At 42.5% G+C, this 20,955-nt stretch overlaps 1 protein-coding gene across 8 annotated transcripts in view; it reads right to left on the bottom strand.

Moving 5' to 3' along the window:
- LOC116944948 (ras-specific guanine nucleotide-releasing factor RalGPS2-like) overlaps positions 1-20,955 on the bottom strand; it is a 226,099-nt gene that overhangs the window by 80,304 nt on the left and 124,840 nt on the right. For all 8 annotated transcript variants that reach the window (XM_032958926.2, XM_032958928.2, XM_032958930.2 and 5 more), the window contains 3 exons: positions 15,017-15,106; positions 14,276-14,368; positions 10,239-10,365 (listed from right to left, as the gene is read on the bottom strand). In XM_032958926.2, the coding sequence (XP_032814817.2) occupies positions 10,239-10,365; positions 14,276-14,368; positions 15,017-15,106 (310 nt within the window). The remainder of the gene's footprint in view (positions 1-10,238; positions 10,366-14,275; positions 14,369-15,016; positions 15,107-20,955) is intronic.

Genomic DNA, 20,955 nt, shown 5'->3' with positions numbered 1-20,955 from the left:
CTGCAATTTCTTGCCGAAGTCATTGCTGACGGAAGGGACCTGCACTCTGCAGAACTCTGGACAGCTCCCTCTCGAGCAGTGGTTCTTAACCTCTACTGCAGCCTTGCACACCTTTGGCTCTCTATTGTAAAAAATGCATAATGTTAATAAATACATAGGTTTGATGAAACAAAGTAGTTGTACTTACGTGCCAGTGCTTAATTTGTGTTTTCGATTATTTACCTTCGAAAAAAATCTGGCCATGTCTCGCACCCCCAGAAAGGGCATCTCGAACCCCCCGGGGGTTGCGTGCACCCCGGGTTAAGAACCACTGCTCTAGCGGGCATATTGGCCCACGCTTACACGTTAGCCAGATGTCATGGGAGTACCCACACTTTACCCCACCAACATGCGGCGAGCTGTCAAACCCACTGCGGTCTAGCCATTTATACTGTTGGGTGGACCGAGGTGGGGCATTCAATGCGCTTAAATTTCGTTTCAAGTGCCACGCTGGGAGACTGAACCGGAATCCGCTGGATTGCCATAAACCAGTGTGCTAATGGAAACACTACGGCAAGCACCGGTGCGTGATAGATCATCCAATGCACAGTTGTTGCTGTACTACGTGACCGCTGTCCTCACTTTAGCATGTGATGCTCTCCCATATCCTCACTTCACCGCGTTCAGACTGTGGGATGTTAGCAGCCTCAAACAATGAGGACTTGGCAGCTGGAAGGAGAACACTCAATGAGACGCCGCACATCCCTACCGCATACCCTTTGGATTGGAAACACCAGACGTATTCTTTTTTACTTCCTGAGAACTGATTTGAAATGGCACTATTTCCATGCTGAATTAACCACGTGTCATTGTTGCAAGCTGACATCATTGTGTTCTCACTACTGCCAGTGCTATTACAGCGAAAATAACTATTTACATCCTCCTTAAATGAAAAGATTGAAATAAAAACAGTTACGTCAGTTTCACAATTCCTCCTTCCTAACGGGCAATTATGGAAACCAGAGACGCTGAAGAAAAAAAAAACCTCACTTTAACCGGTACAATTGGGTCTCTATGCAAAACCTTCCACTTGCGATATGAAATGCAAAATTTATTGTTGCAGTAATCTTATTAAGCATATATGTATTCTGCGGTCATGAAAGAAAAATATTTCCTACTCAAGTGACCACTGTTGGAAGTTGCTCATCTCCTGAAGCTCAAGGTGGAACATCCAGAATCAGAATATCAATTAATACTGGAGGAATCCGATGAGCAATCGAGCTCTTTCTCACAGATGTCCGGTAGGTGTGGATCAGAACGTTACAACAAACAATACAAAAACACGATAGAAGTGCAAAGTAAAGGAAAAGATAAACAAATAACTTTTTTAAAAAATCGGAACTATTTTTTGTATTATTTACCAGGAAAAAGCCCACCGAGGCATTTTAGCTTCTAGTTTCAGAAGCAACCAGGCCATAAAAAAGGTGGCTCAACGAAGTGACATCACGTGGAAATTTAGAGCAGCAAAATAAACTAAATAATATTATTTTCATGGCGGGGGAGGGGGACAGGTATAACCTGGATGGACGGTCGATATGCCAAGTGAACCCCCCCTCCCTCCTTCCCTCACCGCTATTTGAACTCGCAACCTTCACATTGCAAGCTGCTTGCTCTACCGCTGAGCCGCTTGGGCAGCTACATTTCGTGAGCACGAATTCGCAATTGTATTTTACGATATGCGTGTCGTGTGATTTCACATTTGCAATGTATAGCCCGTTGTCAATCCACAGATGGTTTGTAGGCCTCCCCACACTGTCTGCATTGGGGTTGTGTTGACCATACCAGACTCCACCACGATGGTCGTAAGTAAGTTGACATTCTTTCCCACCATATGAAGCCAACCGTGCCTTTCAGTGGGGTCGGTGGTCAGTGTGCGTTGGTGAAAATAATGGAGGGAAGGGGTAATGGCAAGGCAAGTTCAGCTATCAATCACCCTTGACGCTAGTCATGATGGGGAATCGAACTCGGCTTCCCCCCTTCACCTGAATTATGTATAGCATTTGAAGGTAGCCAAAATTACCGCTCAGAAAACTGCCATGTTTTAAAATATGATAATTTTATAAACCTATTCATCCATCAATCCAATACATCACCGCCCAGTTCTACATATTTATGGCCTTGCAAAACAAAGTCATTGGTTGTTTAAAGAGTTACTGTACAATATTCAAGGAAAAGTACATACAAAACCTATACAGTCTAAGCCGATGAAACATAACAAATGCTGACCATTTTGTGTTTGCCTCTTTAAATATATATGCAAGAAAGTGTGGATGTGTGGAGAGCGGTAGTGAAGTGGTTAGCGCTACGCTGCCCTACGAGCCCAGCGACCCGAGTTCGATTCCCGCTCACGGCCAACACCAGTGACAATTATCTGACATCAGTTCTGGTTCTCCCCTAGATCGACTCAGCCTCAAACGAGTACCTGGTGCGGCGTGTAAACATCGCCACTAGGGCCACCCACCCCCTCGTGTGCTGTGGCGGCCTTCATAGGTGCTCGCTAACAACAGCACTTGCCCCAACAGTGTGTTACAGGCTATACGGGGATCTTCGTCTTTGGTCTTTCGTGTTCAGACGCACAAGGGAGTCCCCCTCCCTCAGCCTGTGCTTTCTGTCAAAGCGTTTAACTTGCCAAGGTCCAGCAAAAACCCTCATCATTACTTGCCCGCACGTCACACGACACATGGACGGAAGATAAAAAACGTCCTCACCAGCCCACTGTCCCACAGCGGGCAATAGCCTTGGAACAGCGGGGCTTTGCCGACGCAGTGTCCACAAACTCGCGGCAGTGTCCACAAACTTGGCCGCTACACCACCAAGCATCGCCGCCACGGTAGGGGTCAACATCTAAATTACGTGTAATATAAACAGGTAATTCCATTACATTTGTTATCGCCGTTTAGATTACACACCTCGAAGTAATTGTACACCTCGAAGGCATTGCACGTTTGCGTCTACATTAGACGAGACACAGCTCAGCCGTAATGTTTTGTGTCTAGTTACATTATACTCCAGTAATTTGTAACTTCTATTTATTTTGTCCACCGCCCAACCACCCTGTGATTAGAATCGAGGCAGAACACAAGGAGACGTATTTTTTCTCTCTCTCTCTCTCTCCACAACTTAAGAGGGTAGCAGCCAAAGAACGACTGCTGTTGCTGCAGTCAGAAGGCTCGTTGTAAATCTGGCACTTCTTTTGTAGGCAAAATTGAGCAAGGGGTGGACAACAAATTTAGTAAAACACTTCACGGCTTTTCAGCAAAGCCCTTATTCTATTATGAAAATCTCGAATACAAAAAACTCCATTGGACTATATTCCCGTGAAAGCTATTCTGTTGGAAAACATACATTTGTTTTCTCCATCTCTGGCCTCTATAAGCAGACTCACCATGGTTAATCACGTAAGCATTTAAAAAAAACACTAACTAGAACACATGCTACAGATTACCCCAGCTATTCGAAACAAGAAAAAAATGGCTCTTGGACAACAAACATCGGCCAAAGCGAAGTTAAAAAAAGGAATTTAACTCGAAGGAATGTTGCATTAACAGCAATTTTAGCTGAGCTCATGTCCTTTCTTAGCATGTGGACATTACAAAAACAACACAATATTTTCCAAAACGGCATGAGCACATATATTTGATCCTTTTTGGATCGTGATCTCACTGTTTCTATTGGTCTCCCTGGGCCTCAATCACCAGGGGAACACCTGTAAGGGGAAGATACGTTTTCTGCATTGTGATTACTGTACATTAAAGAGTACCAAGTGTTTTAAATAGCAAAATGGGCATTTAAATAAATTGTTTGCTTTGCAATATCACCTCTTATAGCTTCACAAGGTGAGTTTTAAAGCAAGTTAGCATGCCTATTACAATTATCCACACAAACTGAAGTGAACTGCAAATGGGAAGGTTTTATCTGATGGTATTGTAATACAAGTTAATCATGTTCACAACATTCCAAAGACATGCCCACGTTGTTTCACAGGATGGCACAATGAAGCCAAAGATTTCTTCTCAGTTTTCCTAATTCACAGTTGAATAATAAATGTTCTTTTCAAAACCCCTGACAAGAGTTCACACCAGATTATCAAAGGAACACATTAAGAGAGGGCATTTGGTCGATTCCCAAAGGGGTTTCTTAAATCCAATACTTTCATGCCCAGACAAGGTCACCACCACACCCACTGGCAATCGCCTAAGAATGTATTGTTATGCTGCCTGGCAGCTGGAAATCAACATTTAAATTCCTGGTCCGTGAATTCCTGCATGGTATTGTGAACTGCACGTTGTTTGGGGATGGAGACTCGGCGTGGCCACACCGTGCACGCGGGTTGGACACACATCCACTGGTTCATTCTGCAAGCTCCTGCGGTCTCTGGCTGTCAATTAATTCCACTTGCATTATGGCCCATCTACAGGCCCAGGGCTGTGGATGTGTGCCCTTTGGCTTTTGTAGCTGCCAAGTGCTTTCATCATGCACACTTTTTAGCTACAACATGAGCCCATAATGGATTCACCCATTATATAATTGGAGTAAATCTCCCCCGATGTAAACAATTTTGAGCTCTATAGCCGACTGGGCATGCAAGCTGTGCCATTTGTGGCATGGGCAATTTAACTTAAATATATCCAACGCAGTGCCAGTACGCACTTTAGTTAAAAACAAAACACGTCTAATCGAGTTAAATTTAGTGGAAACAGCCCACAAATGTCGCACCCATTCCATCGTAAAATATTTTGCATTGTTTGTTTCAAAACATTCGATATGTTCGAAAATGTCAACATTTTGTCAACATAAAGGGAACGGATTCTTTAAAAAAAAATCACACTGACATTGGGAAATGTACTGTAATCAATTTAACTTGCGCTAAAACAATGTATTTTTTCTTAAAGCTAAAGAGAAAACTAAAATGACTTGGAAAAGCAATTTAAGTACTTTAGCACGCACATTTAATTTATTCTAATCCGAGTTCGTTAAAAGAGAATGTTACCATGTATGCTGGTATTAATAAATCACTCCTAAAAATGCAGTTTGTGTTTTTTATTCTCAAAATTATTTTAAATTCACTTATTTTTTATTCCACAATGCATCATTTATTTCCTATTTTTTTGTTATTTAAGAAACGTCATTCAAAGTCAACTATATATATTAAAAAGGATCTACTTAAGCAATAAGAAGTGTATCGGTTCAGAGTGTTCCACTCTGGCCAAATGCTTTCCACCTGTAGACGCTGCAGAGTTTCCCCATGGCACAGCCGTGTGGCTCTATTAACTACCACAATCATTAAAATTGAAAACGTCTCGGTAACACAGGCGGCTAGATCACGGATGGAAATAAGCAATTTTGGCAATCAATTTTTTTTTATCGGCAGAAAGTGTATCTGCAACGACGCATTCTGTTTGAGTATTGAACATTGAAACTAACTATAAAAACAAGTGTTGCATGGAAATAAACAGGATATGACTAAAAACTATATCTCCACGCATATTTTCCTAACAGTGAGGATTGTAAGATTATAGATACCTGAGAATTGCTTCTTAAATGTACAGCCATGAGGCTCTAAATATCGACGTGAAAAAACATTCTGACGTGAAATATAATTCACTACAAGTTTTTAAATTCTCCTCCACCTTTCCCCACCCAGCAGTATAAATAAGTATACCATGTGCAGGTCACATGTGGTGGGGTAAAGCGTGGGTACTCCCACCTTTTCTAAGATGTCTATAAAGCTCCTTCTGGAGTGGCGTGAGAAATAAATGTGCACACAATTAATTCCACAGAATGAAAACCGATTCTTAGTCTCACTACACATGCAAGGAACCATGTAGATGACAATGTTTTATTTAATTGCTAATGAACACATGCGATTCGTTCATGTGAACTCTGCAAGCCACTACCGACAACGTCAATGAACCGAATTGCTATGCATATAATGTATTATTGAATCGAATCACAACGCCGTATCATGACAAGTCTTTGAATCACGAGGCGGTGCATCAATGCTCGTCTCGTAAATCACATGGTTAAAATATCACTCGCCACAGATGTTAGCCATGACCAGGAACTGAACTCAGTTTCACAGGCTTCACAGTGCACATCTGTTCTCTTCTTTAAAAAAAATAACTGCAAGAACGATATCTCCAAACATATGTGCCAACGACTGACACTGGACGCGTTTGCAAAATGAGATGTGCCATCTGAAAGGCTTATCCAGGTGAAATATGTGCATAAGGCTCCCCCCATCTTCAACAAACCCATGCTGGCTAGTGTGGTGAAGTATGGTCAAATAACTCCAGCGACCCGCACGGCGTGGGGAGGGCCCTCATCCAGCAGTGGATTGACAAAAGGCGCTGCGCATGCAGCTAACAAATAAAAAAAACTTTTCCGACAACACAAATAATCGCATGATGATGACAATGATGATGGTGGCGAAAACGTGTTTTTTTTTTGTATCGAGAGCTCAAATCCTCTTTTCTTTCACGTGCCCCCATCAACATATACGGGTCCTACTCGGCAGACACGCAGATTTACATACCTTGGGCGGAACGTCGCGCATGATCTCCCAGCGGCAGGGAGGTGGAAACGATGATGACACGGGACCAACACTCGTTTTTGTGCTGCACCCAAATGTGCCTGCCTGAATTCGAGCCACATTCAACAGCTAAGCGCAGAGCTATTTGAACCGTTTGGAAGTAAACCGGTCAAGCTCTTTACATTGGCATACGTTGTGTGTGTATGGCGGGGTAAACTTATCAATCAATGGAGCAGCATTCAGATTACACCATGGGTTTGCTTTCTATTTGATCTTTAAAGGGCCGCTTTTGTTTGGAACTATATACCAGTCTACGAATTTAATTAGTTTCATGGTTACTATAAAAAAGGCATCTTCCATTCAATCAAAACAATCCATATTTATAATTATTATATCAATTCTATACTTTGATTTACTTACCACTACCACAACTATACATGTATAAAATCCTCGTGAAATTATTAGGCACGTGTGTAAAATAGAAAGAGACTCTACATAATACATTTCACAAAGCACTAAACTGGAACTTTCAAACTAAGGATCGTGTCACACTGCGGTACTTTAAAGCCACTGCACCTGTGGGTGCCCTTACTATTAGAGGCTAAAAGCTTTGTGACAGAAAAGTCTCAAGGCGTCTAAAATTTCAAACGAAATTTTTCACTCATATGCAACAGATTTCCCAGAGCGAAGTTAGAGACTTTTCCCCGGCATGTACTTCTCTTTTGCCACAACCTCCCAGACACTGAAATTTTCAATAGAAAAGCGACAAGGGGAAAATTCTGACGCATGTTAATCCCCCTCCCCCGAAAAACACACAAGAATTCCTTTGCAAAGGCATAACACATGCGGACTGTGTGCAACAGCAAAGCAGCGCAGTGAACAACAGCACTGCCTACCGCCACTGCTTCTCCCCATCTCACTCGGCACCCCCTGTCCACCCCCTCTGACCCTATACCCCCCCCCCTACACACCTCTCACTATTTCGTCCGCTCCAACCGCCTACCACTTCCCCTTTCCTTTGCCCCCCATGCCCCCCCCCCCACCTCCTCCCCAGGAGGTGATTTCCCTTGCTGCCACTGAGAAACCTCACCTACACTAGCCCTCGACGTGCCCCTGGCCCCGTGCCAAGCCAGCCAGGGTGGACGCTTATTGTGCTGCGGGCGCCGATGATCGCGTGCACCGAATGCGAGGGGTTTCTCGCGTTCGGGAGTATAGTAGACACGAGGAGTCGTACGGCCAGGGCAACGCCGACGTATGGGTCAAATCTTACAAAAAACGAGCCGAGCGATTACTGAGAGCAGGTCGGTCCCGACGGGCTCCCCCGCACGTCACGAAAGACAAAAAACGCTTAAGCAGTTTCTGGAACACCGTGTGAGCGAACTCCAAACTCTAGCGACGAACATCTACGATTCTGCAGCAGATGTGCATATGTGCTCGGGTGTCCCAATCGTATTCAAGAGTTGGGAAAATAAAAACAGGATGGAAAATGTCCTGTTGCTTTTGTTATGTGTGTGGGGTTTTTTTTTTTCTGGTAAAAAGTTTTGAGGATGAAGGCATTGACCGAGGGGAAAAAAAAAGATGTAAAGCTACTGAGAACTAATACGTGAGATGTTTGCTCAGCCAGCCCTTAAATGAAATGCTGGCTGTGGCAGCAGACATCATTATAATCACAACATCTACTATTATTAACTTTTTTTTCACCTCATGTGGAAACTGATGTAAAAGCCCCATTTCGTGTATCAGCACTGCAACGTATTCACAGTGATCCGCTTCGTAGAACGCACTTTACTGTGAATCCAATGTCACGTGACTGTCCTTAAACAAACATTTTCTATTTGCTGGTACACACATTTCATCCATCACTTGGATTCCAGCCGACATTGCAATAACCTCAGGGGATAAACATTGTGAACCCCGTGTAATGGACCAGTTAAATAAAATCGTTGGTTGCGTTGTAGATAAAGTTAAGTGCAATATAAACCAAGAACGAGCAGCATGCACAGCGTTATGAGATGCGATCACATTCAGGCGTTCTGTAATCATAACTGTAATTATATTATCAGCACGGTCTACACTGATGAGCAATATGATAACACTCTGGGACACACACAATGTGTATAATAGTTGCCTTATTCCTGACTATTGCATACAACATAGTTACATATGCATGTACGTACAATTATGGAAAGCACAAAACTAGCAGCAGCAGCAATTGATCTCGCACCTCCGATTAACATGGTTGGGTACGTAGAGTGCGAAAGAAGTTCAACATACATACATGTGTAGCGACAGTAGAGCCTACATACGCTGTGAGTGGACTAGTGGCCACAGGAAGCAATGACAGGAGAGTCAGACTGCAGTGCGAATGCACTAGTGGCCACGGGAGGTAATGACAGGGGTGTCAGCTGTGAGTGCGAAGGGACTGGTGGCTACGGGAAAGTTCGAGAAGGGAGCGTGGTCAGGTGACGGAAGAGGACGGTAGAGTATGCCGGTGGAGCAAGCGTCCAGAGTCAGCGAGAAGGTTCATATACAACGGTGATGCGCGGGAGACTCGGGGCTGTTGCAGTGGGGGTCTTCGCCTGATGTCAAGTGAACGTGTCTTCAACAAAGTGCCATCTCAAGAGAAGCGTGTCAAGTCGTCATTACACATGCACACTATCTGTAATGCACTTTGATGCTCTATTAGGTCAACCTGGTGGTCTACATCGGTAGTTCTCAGAGTGTGGTCCCTGGACCACGAGGATGCCCGCGACGCTCCTCCAGGTGGCCCGCGGGGCTTTGATGCAAACACATCTTGATCTGGACAATAATGTCAATGTTTTTAACCTTTTGTTTTGGACGTCAATTCATATTTTACTCATGATATTTCATTTTAAAATGACGTTAGGTAAACTACCCTAGCTCTAAGATGTAAATGCCTATGCCCCGCCCCCCTCTAAACAACCTTTGAGCTGCGTTAAAAAAAAAGTTGTTCTAGTAATACGAATCCTTTTGTATTTCTGGTATACAGAGAGAGACGTTAATGCATTCGGTCACCACGTGCGGGGGGCTGGGTGGTTGGCATCGGCTGAGTGGTCCGTGGGCCAAAAGAGTTTGAGAAACACTGCTCTCAAGGAAATATGAGCAGACCTCCAATCTGTCTCCACATACGAATAAACAAATATTTTAAATCCATTTTCCGATCGGCTTTTCAGATCAATATTATTCAACAGCATGTTTGAATTTTGATTTAAAGCTTTCGTGACTGCAGGGATTCATATTCTTGGCTCTTTCGGTAAAGTCACGTAGAAGGGAAACAATAAAATAATAAAAATATAAAACAATAAAATTCTCACGACGTTTCGACTGCAACACAAGCAATCATCATCAGGTGTGAAAACCACAGCAAGAAAATGTTCTACGTGACTTTAGCATTTGTTTGGACGAGCAAACCCTGCACCGGTTTCGACCTACATGGTCTCTCTCATCGGTGGTGTCAGGCTTGGTGAACAAATGCGTCCCAACTACCAGATGTTTTCGGCAAGGGCACTTGATCTAAACTATGGGGGGGGGGGGGCCCTGGTCAATGCAACAACAACAAAAAAAGCAAGCGACGGTTTATAGGAACTCGTTACGCGTCGGTGGTTTACAGATCGCATCGCGAGGACGCGCGAGGTCACGCGCTTACCCAGGTAGGGGATGCAGGGGGTCATCTTGAGGCTCTGGATGTACTCTCTCAATCGCGCGTGGTTGTCCTCTTTTGACATCAGGTAGTCGAGCTTGTCGAAGGTCGCCTTGTCCCTTCGGCTCAGGCACTGGGCAGTGGAGAGGCAGGGAGGGGTAGCGAGGGGCCAAGAGGCAGACATTAGTGAACGGAATCTGCACACACATACAGACCAAACTACAGGTTCTACTCCAATGATGTATAGTTGATTCGTCAACTTTATCCAAGGCCTTGGCCAACACTGATCATGTGATATCGTGCATGATACACACATTATTATTCCATTAAAGTGTATTAAAGTACGATGATCTATTGTTGCGCAGCATTATACCATGCTCCCACATCCACCACGCTACCTGCAATGTCCAGCATGGAGTTTGGTCAAAAGACCCCGCGACCTACACAGGGTGGGCAGGCCCTAACCCAGCAGCGGATAGACAAAAGGTTTTGGATGTAACATATATAAATGGTCCATTATAATGAGGATTACTTAATCTCCGATAAAATACAAAAATAAAACCCTCAATTTCATAGCACATGACAAATCTGGCTGGATAACCCTAAAGAAGAATATCAGCTGAAATTGAGAATACAACTCATCCAAAAGTCAATGCTTTTGTAAACTACTCTCCACCAATATGCCAAGTATGTGCATGGCTAAGAATAAGAAAGAATGCAAAAGCTTTGCAACTATATACCAAGTTGATTCACCATGCAAGAAGCTACTTAAAAGTCACAGCAGAATTATTTGACACAGGTAAATACGTGGTAAATCACAAAGGTTTTAATCCTAACAGTTCAGATTTTAATGTTTCAAACCCTAAAACCTGAAGTTCAATGTGATATACACACACACACAGTGTTTATTTGAGCACATTTTTCCAGTAAAACGTGGAAATATATTCAAAAGCCAAGGGCTAAATTCCTGCTTGACAATGGGTCAACGCTGACAAATACAGCAAGATCTTTGACAAACTTAGACAAATAGTAACATTAAAAACAGGGCAGCTGCATATATTCAGGTGTCCTGTATTTTGTTTGCAAGTCTTTAGTTCAACACAAGTTAAATTCTACAGAGATTATTTAGCTTAATTTCTCATTATTTAATTTCATCAATGAATTCCCACTGGATGCTTAACAATACCCAAAATTAAGGACTATAATGTGAACGCCTAGATAGATCAAAGGAGTTATGTATTCCGTGCAAAAAATTCAGGGCTGGTCTATTATTAAAACCATAATAAACTTTAGCTCGGTCAGTGTTCTATGAACTCCCGTTGTCATATGTAGCTAGGTTATCATTACAACTTAAAAAAAGTAAGAATATAAAAATCTTCCCCATTTCACACTCGCATTTAGAACAATGCATTTCACAACAAAGCAAGTCTAAAAGAATGATAAACTTTTCCAGGTTTGTGCAGATTGTGGACAGCAACAAAAAACACATTTTATCTGACCCATTACATCTGCAATTGTGTGGGTTATTTGTCAATTCAGCTGTGGACGAAATGCCACTCACATTAAATAATTTCCTGTCAGTGTAATGCCTTCCCTTTTACAATTATTCTTTCACAGTTTGTTTATTACTCTAAGCTTTTCTTTCACAAACGGATGTTTGCAGTTTTTTTTTATCAAATGGAGGGAGAGAGAGAGAGAGAAAGTCTCCTTGTAACTACGAACACGAACACGACAGCGGCACAGAGGCAGCAGGTGGCTCTCATAAACACAATCTGTCTGCGCACACGCAAAGGGCGGTCTCTCTGACACAGAAACGTAATTGTTTTCACAAAGGAAGAAAAAGAGAAAAAGTATATGTAGCGTTTCTAATGATGTAGCGCCTCTGACCAAATCAGCCGGAATTGTACGCAATCTCATCAGCTCTCGGTTGCCATACAGGGTGAGAAGCTGCATTGGACCTAGCAAGCTAAGCAGGCTTAGCCTGGACAGTGGATGGGCGACCACGTGCGTAAAACAGGTGATGTAGGCGGCTGCAGGGCTACAATGTCAGCAGAGGGCAATGCGGCAAACGCAATTGTTGAACTGTACTATGCTCCAGTCTATGCTCCCTGCCTTCACTGAAACAGCACTCGCAAGAATGGTCAAATATGCTCCAAGTTTTCTGATGAGTTAAGCCACAGAGTAGTACTTTTATATTGAAATTATTGTTATTAAAAAAATTACTACTAGGTGGCCTAAATCAAAAACAAATACGGGCAATTGTATTAGCTGCAATAAACTACGTTTTATGGTGAAGTATGGTCAAATAACCCCCAAGACCCACACAGTATGGAGGAGGCCCTTATAACAACCATGGATTGGCAGGATGTACATGATGATGTGTGGCTGTCAAATTACAAGATGTGGTAAATACCCGCAAAGTTTCCAAGCACAAGGCATTAAATGGGGAAACATGATTATCACTACAAAAGCAGCGTTTTAATGTGCAAACTTCTATGTGACAGAGAAGGCATCCTAACTCTTTCTTCTTGGCAAGTGCTGCAGGTTTGACAATTTCACTGGCAAAAAATGTGGGCAATTCCGACAGGTAGGGAGAGTCTTGGGAGGCTAATGTTTGCCTCACAACATTTTAAGGTGGAAATTCACGCACAAATTGTAATCACGTTTGTCTTTGACACCGACAACGTATTGTATGTGTTATCACAACAGTCATTTCTCTGTTGCATAAATATAAAAAAAATAACATTATGCAGCAATTAATGTAATTATGACTTAACACAGTCCTTGTTTATATCGAATAGAAACTTTTTTTGTTACAAAAGATATCTCCCAATTGTTGTCTCAGGGCCCCAGAGTGTAAAGTACGGTGCAATTTCAACTAGTTACAATTCTGTCAACCTTTCTGTCTCTCTCTCTCTGCTTTCAAGAAGGGCCATTACCAGCAACATGAGCCCACTCTATATTTTATTCTGCAATAAAGCTAAGGCGAGGGAAGGATTTTCATGTACTGAGCACTTATATGCCATGGTATCTCAAAGTGCCTCACAAAACAAAACACCACGAGAACATGGAAAAATATAGAGGGGGGGGGGTGGGGTGGGGAGGAAACAATAAGTCGTGAAAGGTTAAGTGAGAAATATCGCGATGCAGGGATAAACAATGTCCCGCACACCCTCTTAGGGCAGTGTAAGGCACATGGAGCAGTGTTAACGATGAACGTGGTGATTATTTGTGTTCCTGCCTGAGCACCACTGCAAACAAACCGTCTTAAGAATTTTGCGTAAGTTTCAACTATTGATATACATTACTCGTAGTGAACCCTTTTGCTCCGCGACAGAAAATAACAGACAGCTGTAACTGTCATATTGGTTCTCAACAATCCTTTACTCAGGAGCTCTGAAAGTCATGCCAAGATGATATGTATTGTGGGGGTTTTTTTTTTTAATCCGCTAAGATTTAAAGAATATTCTGTCAAAAAAAACATTAATAGGAGCATAAATTACAAATTTAGAGTCATTCTAAATTAACTGTATCAGTGTTCTCTATTCATCACTCCCACCTCTTCGGTGTTGCTATTGATTATGTCTTCTGAATTTCTTCCTCCATTTCATTTCAATGCAATGTTTATTTTTTACAGAAAAAAAACAATTTAATCTAGCCAGTTACCCAGCTAATTTCAGTGGCAGTGGCCCACAAGCTGCTCACAACGGAGTTTTTAGAATAAAAACAGAGTTATCGTTGGGGTGGACAGGATCCCAGCCAGCAGTCAGCCAGGAAACTCAAGACATAGATGTTTTTTTCTTCATAGCATGATATACAGTGTAATGGAACTAACACTATAAATATTATTGTGATACTGTGTGGTGCATGAGCACAAACAACATAAATGCAACACATCTGCCAACAATATCGCCTCAAAAGGAAAATATATATAATAATAATAATAGGTGTTTGTTGGGCAATGGTACATCGAGAGGCCAGATAGACTGATGAACACTGTAAGGTGTTTTCCGTTGAATGAGAGAGGTGAGGCGGCCACTTACCGCCCACGTTTTACTGAGGCGGAAGATGGGAGCGCTGAGGAGGCCGGAGATGACTGCCATGAGGGCGTGGAGGTTATTTAGCTCGTAAAGTTTCTGCAACACAGTTAGATGGCAAGGCATTTTCATGTCAACATCAGAGCATTTCGAGAGACATCACTAGTTACATCGGCGCACATACACAGGACATGGGTGGGTGTCAAGGGGCTCAGTTCACTTGACGGTGTGGTGCACATTCAAGACTGGCGGATGTCGCCCTGACAACTGAAGTCAAGGTAAAAGGGGCAAAAAACACAATGATTAAATCAATCTAATATGTAAATCTCATCCCACGGCTCTGCATTCTTATTTACGCATAGCCAACAATGTATTATGAATGGTATTGACCATTAATAAAAACACGTACTTGCGTAAAAGACATATAACCACATGAGATAAAGGTCGAAGAAGATTGCTGGTAGAAAAAGCAACCAAAATGGTAAAAGCTCATAAAAGTTCTACCAATGAGGAGATGGAGTGAATCACAACCCCACATGACATTATATCATTTTACATGCTTAGGTGAATGTTGATTGTGGATTTGGCAATAATGCCTTGAGTTCACAGTGGATTTCAAACATCTCATGATAATCAACATTTTAGTGATCATGGCAATATGTGGAATAAAGGTGTACAATTAAATAAGTCACCCAAAGACAAAACTAAATCAATGTGCATCTTTGCTTGTGGGTTAAAAGGTCTCACTTTGGCAATCTTGATGAAGTGGCTCAAAATTTCAGCTCTGATTTTGAGAGTTTGTGCTTCAAGTATTTCTCGAATTACCCAGAAACTGACCTGGAAAAAACAAACACACACACGCACACAAAGATCATGAAGTATTAAGTTGTGCATGATATTCTTTGGGTCTTTCGGTAAAATTACGTAGATAGGTTCAAAGAAAATGACAAAAAACTACGACGTTTCGATCGCAACACAACCTATCTACGTGACTTTAACGAAAGACCCAAAGAATATGAGTTCCTGCAGTCACGAAAGCTTTAAGTCAAGATTTGTGCATGATAGTACATGTGGTTATATATTTACTGGCATGGCAGAAAACTACTCATCAATGGCACATTATTTTTTTATTTAAAGCTTTCTTGACTGCAGGGATTCATACTCTTGGTTCTTTCGGTAAAGTCACGTAGAAGGGAAACAATAAAATAATAAAAATATAAAAAAAAAATTATCACGACGTTTCGACTGCAACACAAGCAATCATCATCAGGTGTGAAAACCACAGCAAGAAATTTTGAAATAAAAACCGCCACTTTTTTCAAATTTTCTTGCTGTGGTTTTCACACCTGATGATGATTGCTTGCGTTGCAGTCGAAACGTCGTGATAATTTTATCGCTTTATATTTTTTATTATTTTATTGTTTCCCTTCTACGTGGTGACTTTACCGAAAGAACCAAGAGTACAATGGCACATTATTTAGTGTGACAAAACGCGGCGCGATGAAGCTGGTGTCACGCGCTTCATTGAACTCTGCGTATAAATATTGTGACTCCCTGAAATTAATAAGATCATTTCTACGAGCCAATTTGTTTTAACCATTAACTAAAACAGGAACGGTATTTTCTCTTCAGTGGCTCTTTACTAGAATCACCGGTGCGGGGCACAATCAAATAATATGGAACTGCTTTCACTGTAATGTGATAACAGAGTGGAAATGTACGAGGCTCAACAGTAACCTTCATTGCAATGCAGACATAGTTGTATGTGCAGCTGTCGATGTCTCTCTCACACGCACTACTGAAGGCTTTCTCTTCCGAGAAATATCCCATCACACACGTCTTTAGCGTGGGAATATATTTCGCCTGGTATTTTAATAGGACAACGCTTGCATTTAGGACGTGACAGATATTTGTCAGAAGGGGCAAAAAATTGTTTGCAAAAATTGTAACCAAAATATATAATTACTCACCGGTTATGGAATCTCCTGTATGACTAGCAGAAAGCAATTCCCATTTATGGTGAAAACAAAACCTTTGTGTACATCAACAATGTTGAGTGCAAATATTTTTGGCTCCTTACTAATATGTCATTCACAAAAGTGAACAATTGGCAACCACAAACCTTGTTTCATTCAAAAGAATGAGTCCCATATCTCAGAGATTTGCAACTTACATGAAGCCCCCACTGACTCAATCCTGGAAACATTCTTTCAACATGAGGAAAGGTTAAAGTTGCTTTGACTGCCCTAAATTATCAAAAGACTGAAGCCAAATGTGCGACGATGGTAATTCACAGTCACACATGAAAGCCGCATTTCAATCACGTAAAATACAATGTTGAATGTCAAAAGCATAATTTCAATAAAAAAAACATTTAAAGAACCCCCATCATAAGACAGCTCTCTTCAACGTCAACACCATACATGGCTAAAGGAAAACTACAGCTGCATGCTCCTAATAAACACAAACGTCACCACAGCGTATGCTGCGCCTATTAGAGCTGCCAATCGTTACGCGCACATCCGTCTGCCGAGGAAGCGACGCTTAGCAAGAGGGCGATTCACAAGGTTACACACACGAGTGTTGCCTTGAAAAGTGTTTCTAATTTACACAAACGTATTCTTCTTCTTCTTCGTGCGGCTGATATTGATGCGAAGCAACAACAATGAGTTTGTATTGAGGCGTTGGAGCCAGATAATTACATCAGGAGCACCTCCGATGAGCACGGCTGGCTACGTACGGTGCAAAATAAGTTCAAGATACATACACAGGAGCGGAAAATGGCGGCCTTCAACGCAGCCCACAACAACCTGGCGACCGAACATCGATGAATGATCGCCCAGTCTCCACAACAACAACTCAAGCATACCGATTGGATACTACCACTGTGAAGGTGTCCACGGTTGTGCTGCGCAGCTCTCCGACGTGCCATCGGATTGTGCCGCGTGTTTCTCGGCTCTCAAAAACACGTCCGAGTGTTCTATATCGCAGCCTCGATAACCACCCCCCCCCCCCCCATTGCAGCGCACACACGGCACGTGGGGAGAAACGTCGGACATCGTAACGAACAACAGCACAATCCGAAAACGGATTGGAGAGCCACACTGTTTGTATATTTGTAGAGTGTGGTTTGCGTGCATGCATATGGCAGTAGAAGAAGGTCCTATTGACATATTTCCGATTGCTGGTACTGCATACAAATGACAACTGGTGCATGAAAACTGCTGTGGGCCTCCCTCCCTCTGGACGACTCGGCCTGAAACGAGTAACAGGTTTTAAAATTGATCACAACTCCTTCTGTTGTGCCAAGCGAACATAACCTGTACACAGTCTTTGAAGCTTTCGTGACTGCAGGAATCCATCCTCTTTGGTTCTTTCGGTAAAGTCACGTCGGGAAATTTTATTTCATTTTATACCAACGTGACTTTACCGAAAGAACCAAAGAGTAAAGCACCTGTACAGTGTAACACGCAGGCTTTCGCGACCAATATCCAAAATAGAGGTTTTTTGGGGGGGTTAAAATGCGTAAATGTATAAATGTGTCGTTAAAACTCGCCACCACCCAACACAATAGACAGGAAGGCAAGTTTAAAGGGCTCGCATAATGCACGTGCATAATGCACATGCATAATGTACGTTGCCTCAGTAACACCCCCATCCCCACATTGTGCAAGTGCGCAGAAGCGTGGACACCACATCTACGCCTCTATATAAGGAACGAATCAGGTGGACTTCTCCACAAATCTGGTTGTCGCCTGATGAAGCTAGTTGCAATTACTGGCGAAACGTCGTACTCAAATTGTTAATGTTGTGGCTTGGCTCTCCAACACACCGCTGTGCTGTACTAGTGACGAATTGGCCACGTTTTTTTTTTTCTGGAAGACTTTGCAGTTTTATCCTGGATTTTTCTGTTTGTGCAGTCACATAGTCACTTTAAGATGTTTTCTTGTTCATGTTTTTTTGTTTTGTTGCAGTTGCACCCGATTCAAGAGCCGAATGGCTCACAGGGCCATACCAAATAAATGAAACTGAAACGTGACAACCCTTACAAGTTGGCTGTGTCGGGTGGTGGCGGGTTTTAACGATACATATATTTTTTACGCGATCTAACCCAAAAAAAGAACCTGTACAACAATAAATCGAGGAGCATCCTTTTGTGGTCACGGTATAACTGATGTGTATATATGTAGGGAAATCGTGTACTGCTAAAATATTAACACACGCTTGATACATAGCTAATAGTGTAACCGCTAACTGGAATGTGTGCCTGGCAATGTCATTCCAAACATCCACCGACCGTGTACCGATCCAAAGACTGTTAAATACCTCTAAATAATTTCACGTGTTTAGTTCCACTGCTTGGAGTTACTTTTAGTCAAGTGTGCCTCCAATTGTGAAGTTGAAATGGAAAGGGCTGTAAACGTTTTCATTCTTGGCTAGAAGCCACAACGCCAGCCCCATACTCTGCTCACGAGCATATTCCTTGACTTACAAGAGGACCCTTCTAGCGGGGTTTCCTTACATTAAGACACACATTTAACCGATTCGTGTGTCAACCTGTGTTCATTGATCGTGCCTTATTGAAGAAGTCAAAAAGGTTAACACCAGCCACGTTCTACCCACTGCTAGATGAAGGCCTTCCCAAAAGCCATCACCGTCTCTCGCCGTCTCACAATGCGACAATCCATCTAGCTCCGGTAGGCGAGTCGATCTGGTGACTCTTATCTCCAAAGGCGTGCTCCCACCTTTAGCTGCTACTATTTCATTAGTCTCGACCACTGGCCATCATCCATTCTACGGGTCGTGTCCTGCCCCAAGCCTGCTTTTGCTATACCCGACGACGTCGTCAACTTGCTATGTTCTCTAATCCGAGAAGCACTGGGCTTTCGGTTGCCGAACAAATACGTTACAAGGGCGCACGCGTTACACAAAAAGTGTTTGCCACAAAATGAACCACGATACCTTGCTGATTCTCGTCAAGGGGCAAAAACCATCACACGAACTCCGGTCATCCTCGCAGCAGCTTTTGGCTCGCCATCGAACAAAGACGGTCACCGCATCGCGCGCACTTTCAGATGCGCTTCTGCGGCCGTCTGGAAAGATCTTCCTTCTGGTATATTCTTTACAACTCCGATTAGCACGGTTGGCTACGTTCAATGTATACACAATCCAAGTGTTGCTCTTCAGACTGCCCTAACAATGGGAGATTTCATTTGACTGTGCTTCACCAAGCTGGTAAAAATAAGCTAAAATGCAATAAAAGTAACTTTATGAAGATTATATATTAAATGAAAACTCTCGACAGTATATTCTTTTGCGCAAGAAACAAATCTGGCAAAAAAAACAGGAATCTTTTAACAAACCTTATTACCGATGCAACACAGAAGGTTGAAACCAGTCCAGAGTTTTCCGGATTAATCAAATGTTTGCTGGAAAGTATGAGTTTAGAAGACCCATAGGCAAAAATGTACAAGAAATGCATGCAATTTTGCAAGGCGATGAGATTTCCTCTATGCTCATTATTCATATACAGTATGAAGTAAATATGGGATGCTGCCATGATGAAAATGGTTAGCACAAGGGACTTGCGATCCAGTCTGCTGGTTCGATCTTTTGGCACGGTAATTGAATAAATGGGAACATTTCGCCAACTCTATCCACCCAGCAGTAAAAATGGGTAGACTGCAGTTATTCGATTTTCAGCTCGCATGTGGCGAGGTAAAATGTGGGTAGCCAAACCTCTTCTGAGACGTCTGGCCAGTGTGAAAGGGTAGGCCAAAAAATACCCCCCGATGTGTGTATTATGTATGTCGAACTTCTTTCGCACTGCACGTGGCCAAACCGTGCTAATCGGAGGCTCGAAAGCCAACGCAGCTCGCTCTTGTGGGGGCCTTTCCGTCAGCAGTGGCGGGAGCAATTAAATTTGAGTTCTGCAAATTTTTCCTTTTTCTTAATTAAATGCACTGCAATTAATAAAAGGAGACGTTCATCAATTCACGATCACGCATAGGGTGGTTATAGCATCCATTGCCTGGCCTCTGCGTCCCAAGAGAAATTAAAGAGGTTCGCCGCGTTTCAGAAACCGATGACGTGAACACGTCCGAGCCACAGGTGAATGCCTGCATAGAAAATCTGTGGAGGGAGCTGAAGGTTCGAGTCGCCTAACGTCAGCCTCGAAACCTTAATGACTTGGAGAAGATCTGCAAAGAGGAGTGGGACAAAATCCCTCCTGAGATGTGTGCAAACCTGGTGGCCAACTACAAGAAACGTCTGACCTCTGTGATTGCCAACAAGGGTTTTGCCACCAAGTACTAAGTCATGTTTTGCAGAGGGGTCAAATACTTATTTCCCTCATTAAAATGCAAATAAATTTATAACATTTTTGACATGTGTTTTTCTGGATTTTGTTGTTGTTATTCTGTCTATCACTATTCAAATAAACCTTCCATTAAAATTATAGACTGATCATTTCTTTGTCAGTGGGCAAACTTACAAAATCAGCAGGGGATCAAATGCTTTTTTCCCCTCACTGTATATATCTGTCCGCTTATTTTGTGCAAGCGTTTAAGCCGAGGTAAAACGTGTCCACAAAAAAAACCCAACTAGACACAGTATGCTTAACACGTAGGCTTTCGCGACCAGTATTATCTCCATATATATAAAAGGCAGAGTTGTGAATGTGTCTG

This window comes from Petromyzon marinus, chromosome 22 (assembly GCF_048934315.1).
Source record: "Petromyzon marinus isolate PM22_M1 ecotype Great Lakes invasive population chromosome 22, UKy_Petmar_22M1.pri1.0, whole genome shotgun sequence".
NCBI classification, from domain to species: domain Eukaryota; kingdom Metazoa; phylum Chordata; class Hyperoartia; order Petromyzontiformes; family Petromyzontidae; genus Petromyzon; species Petromyzon marinus.
This window is presented reverse-complemented; position numbering and strand designations above follow the sequence as displayed.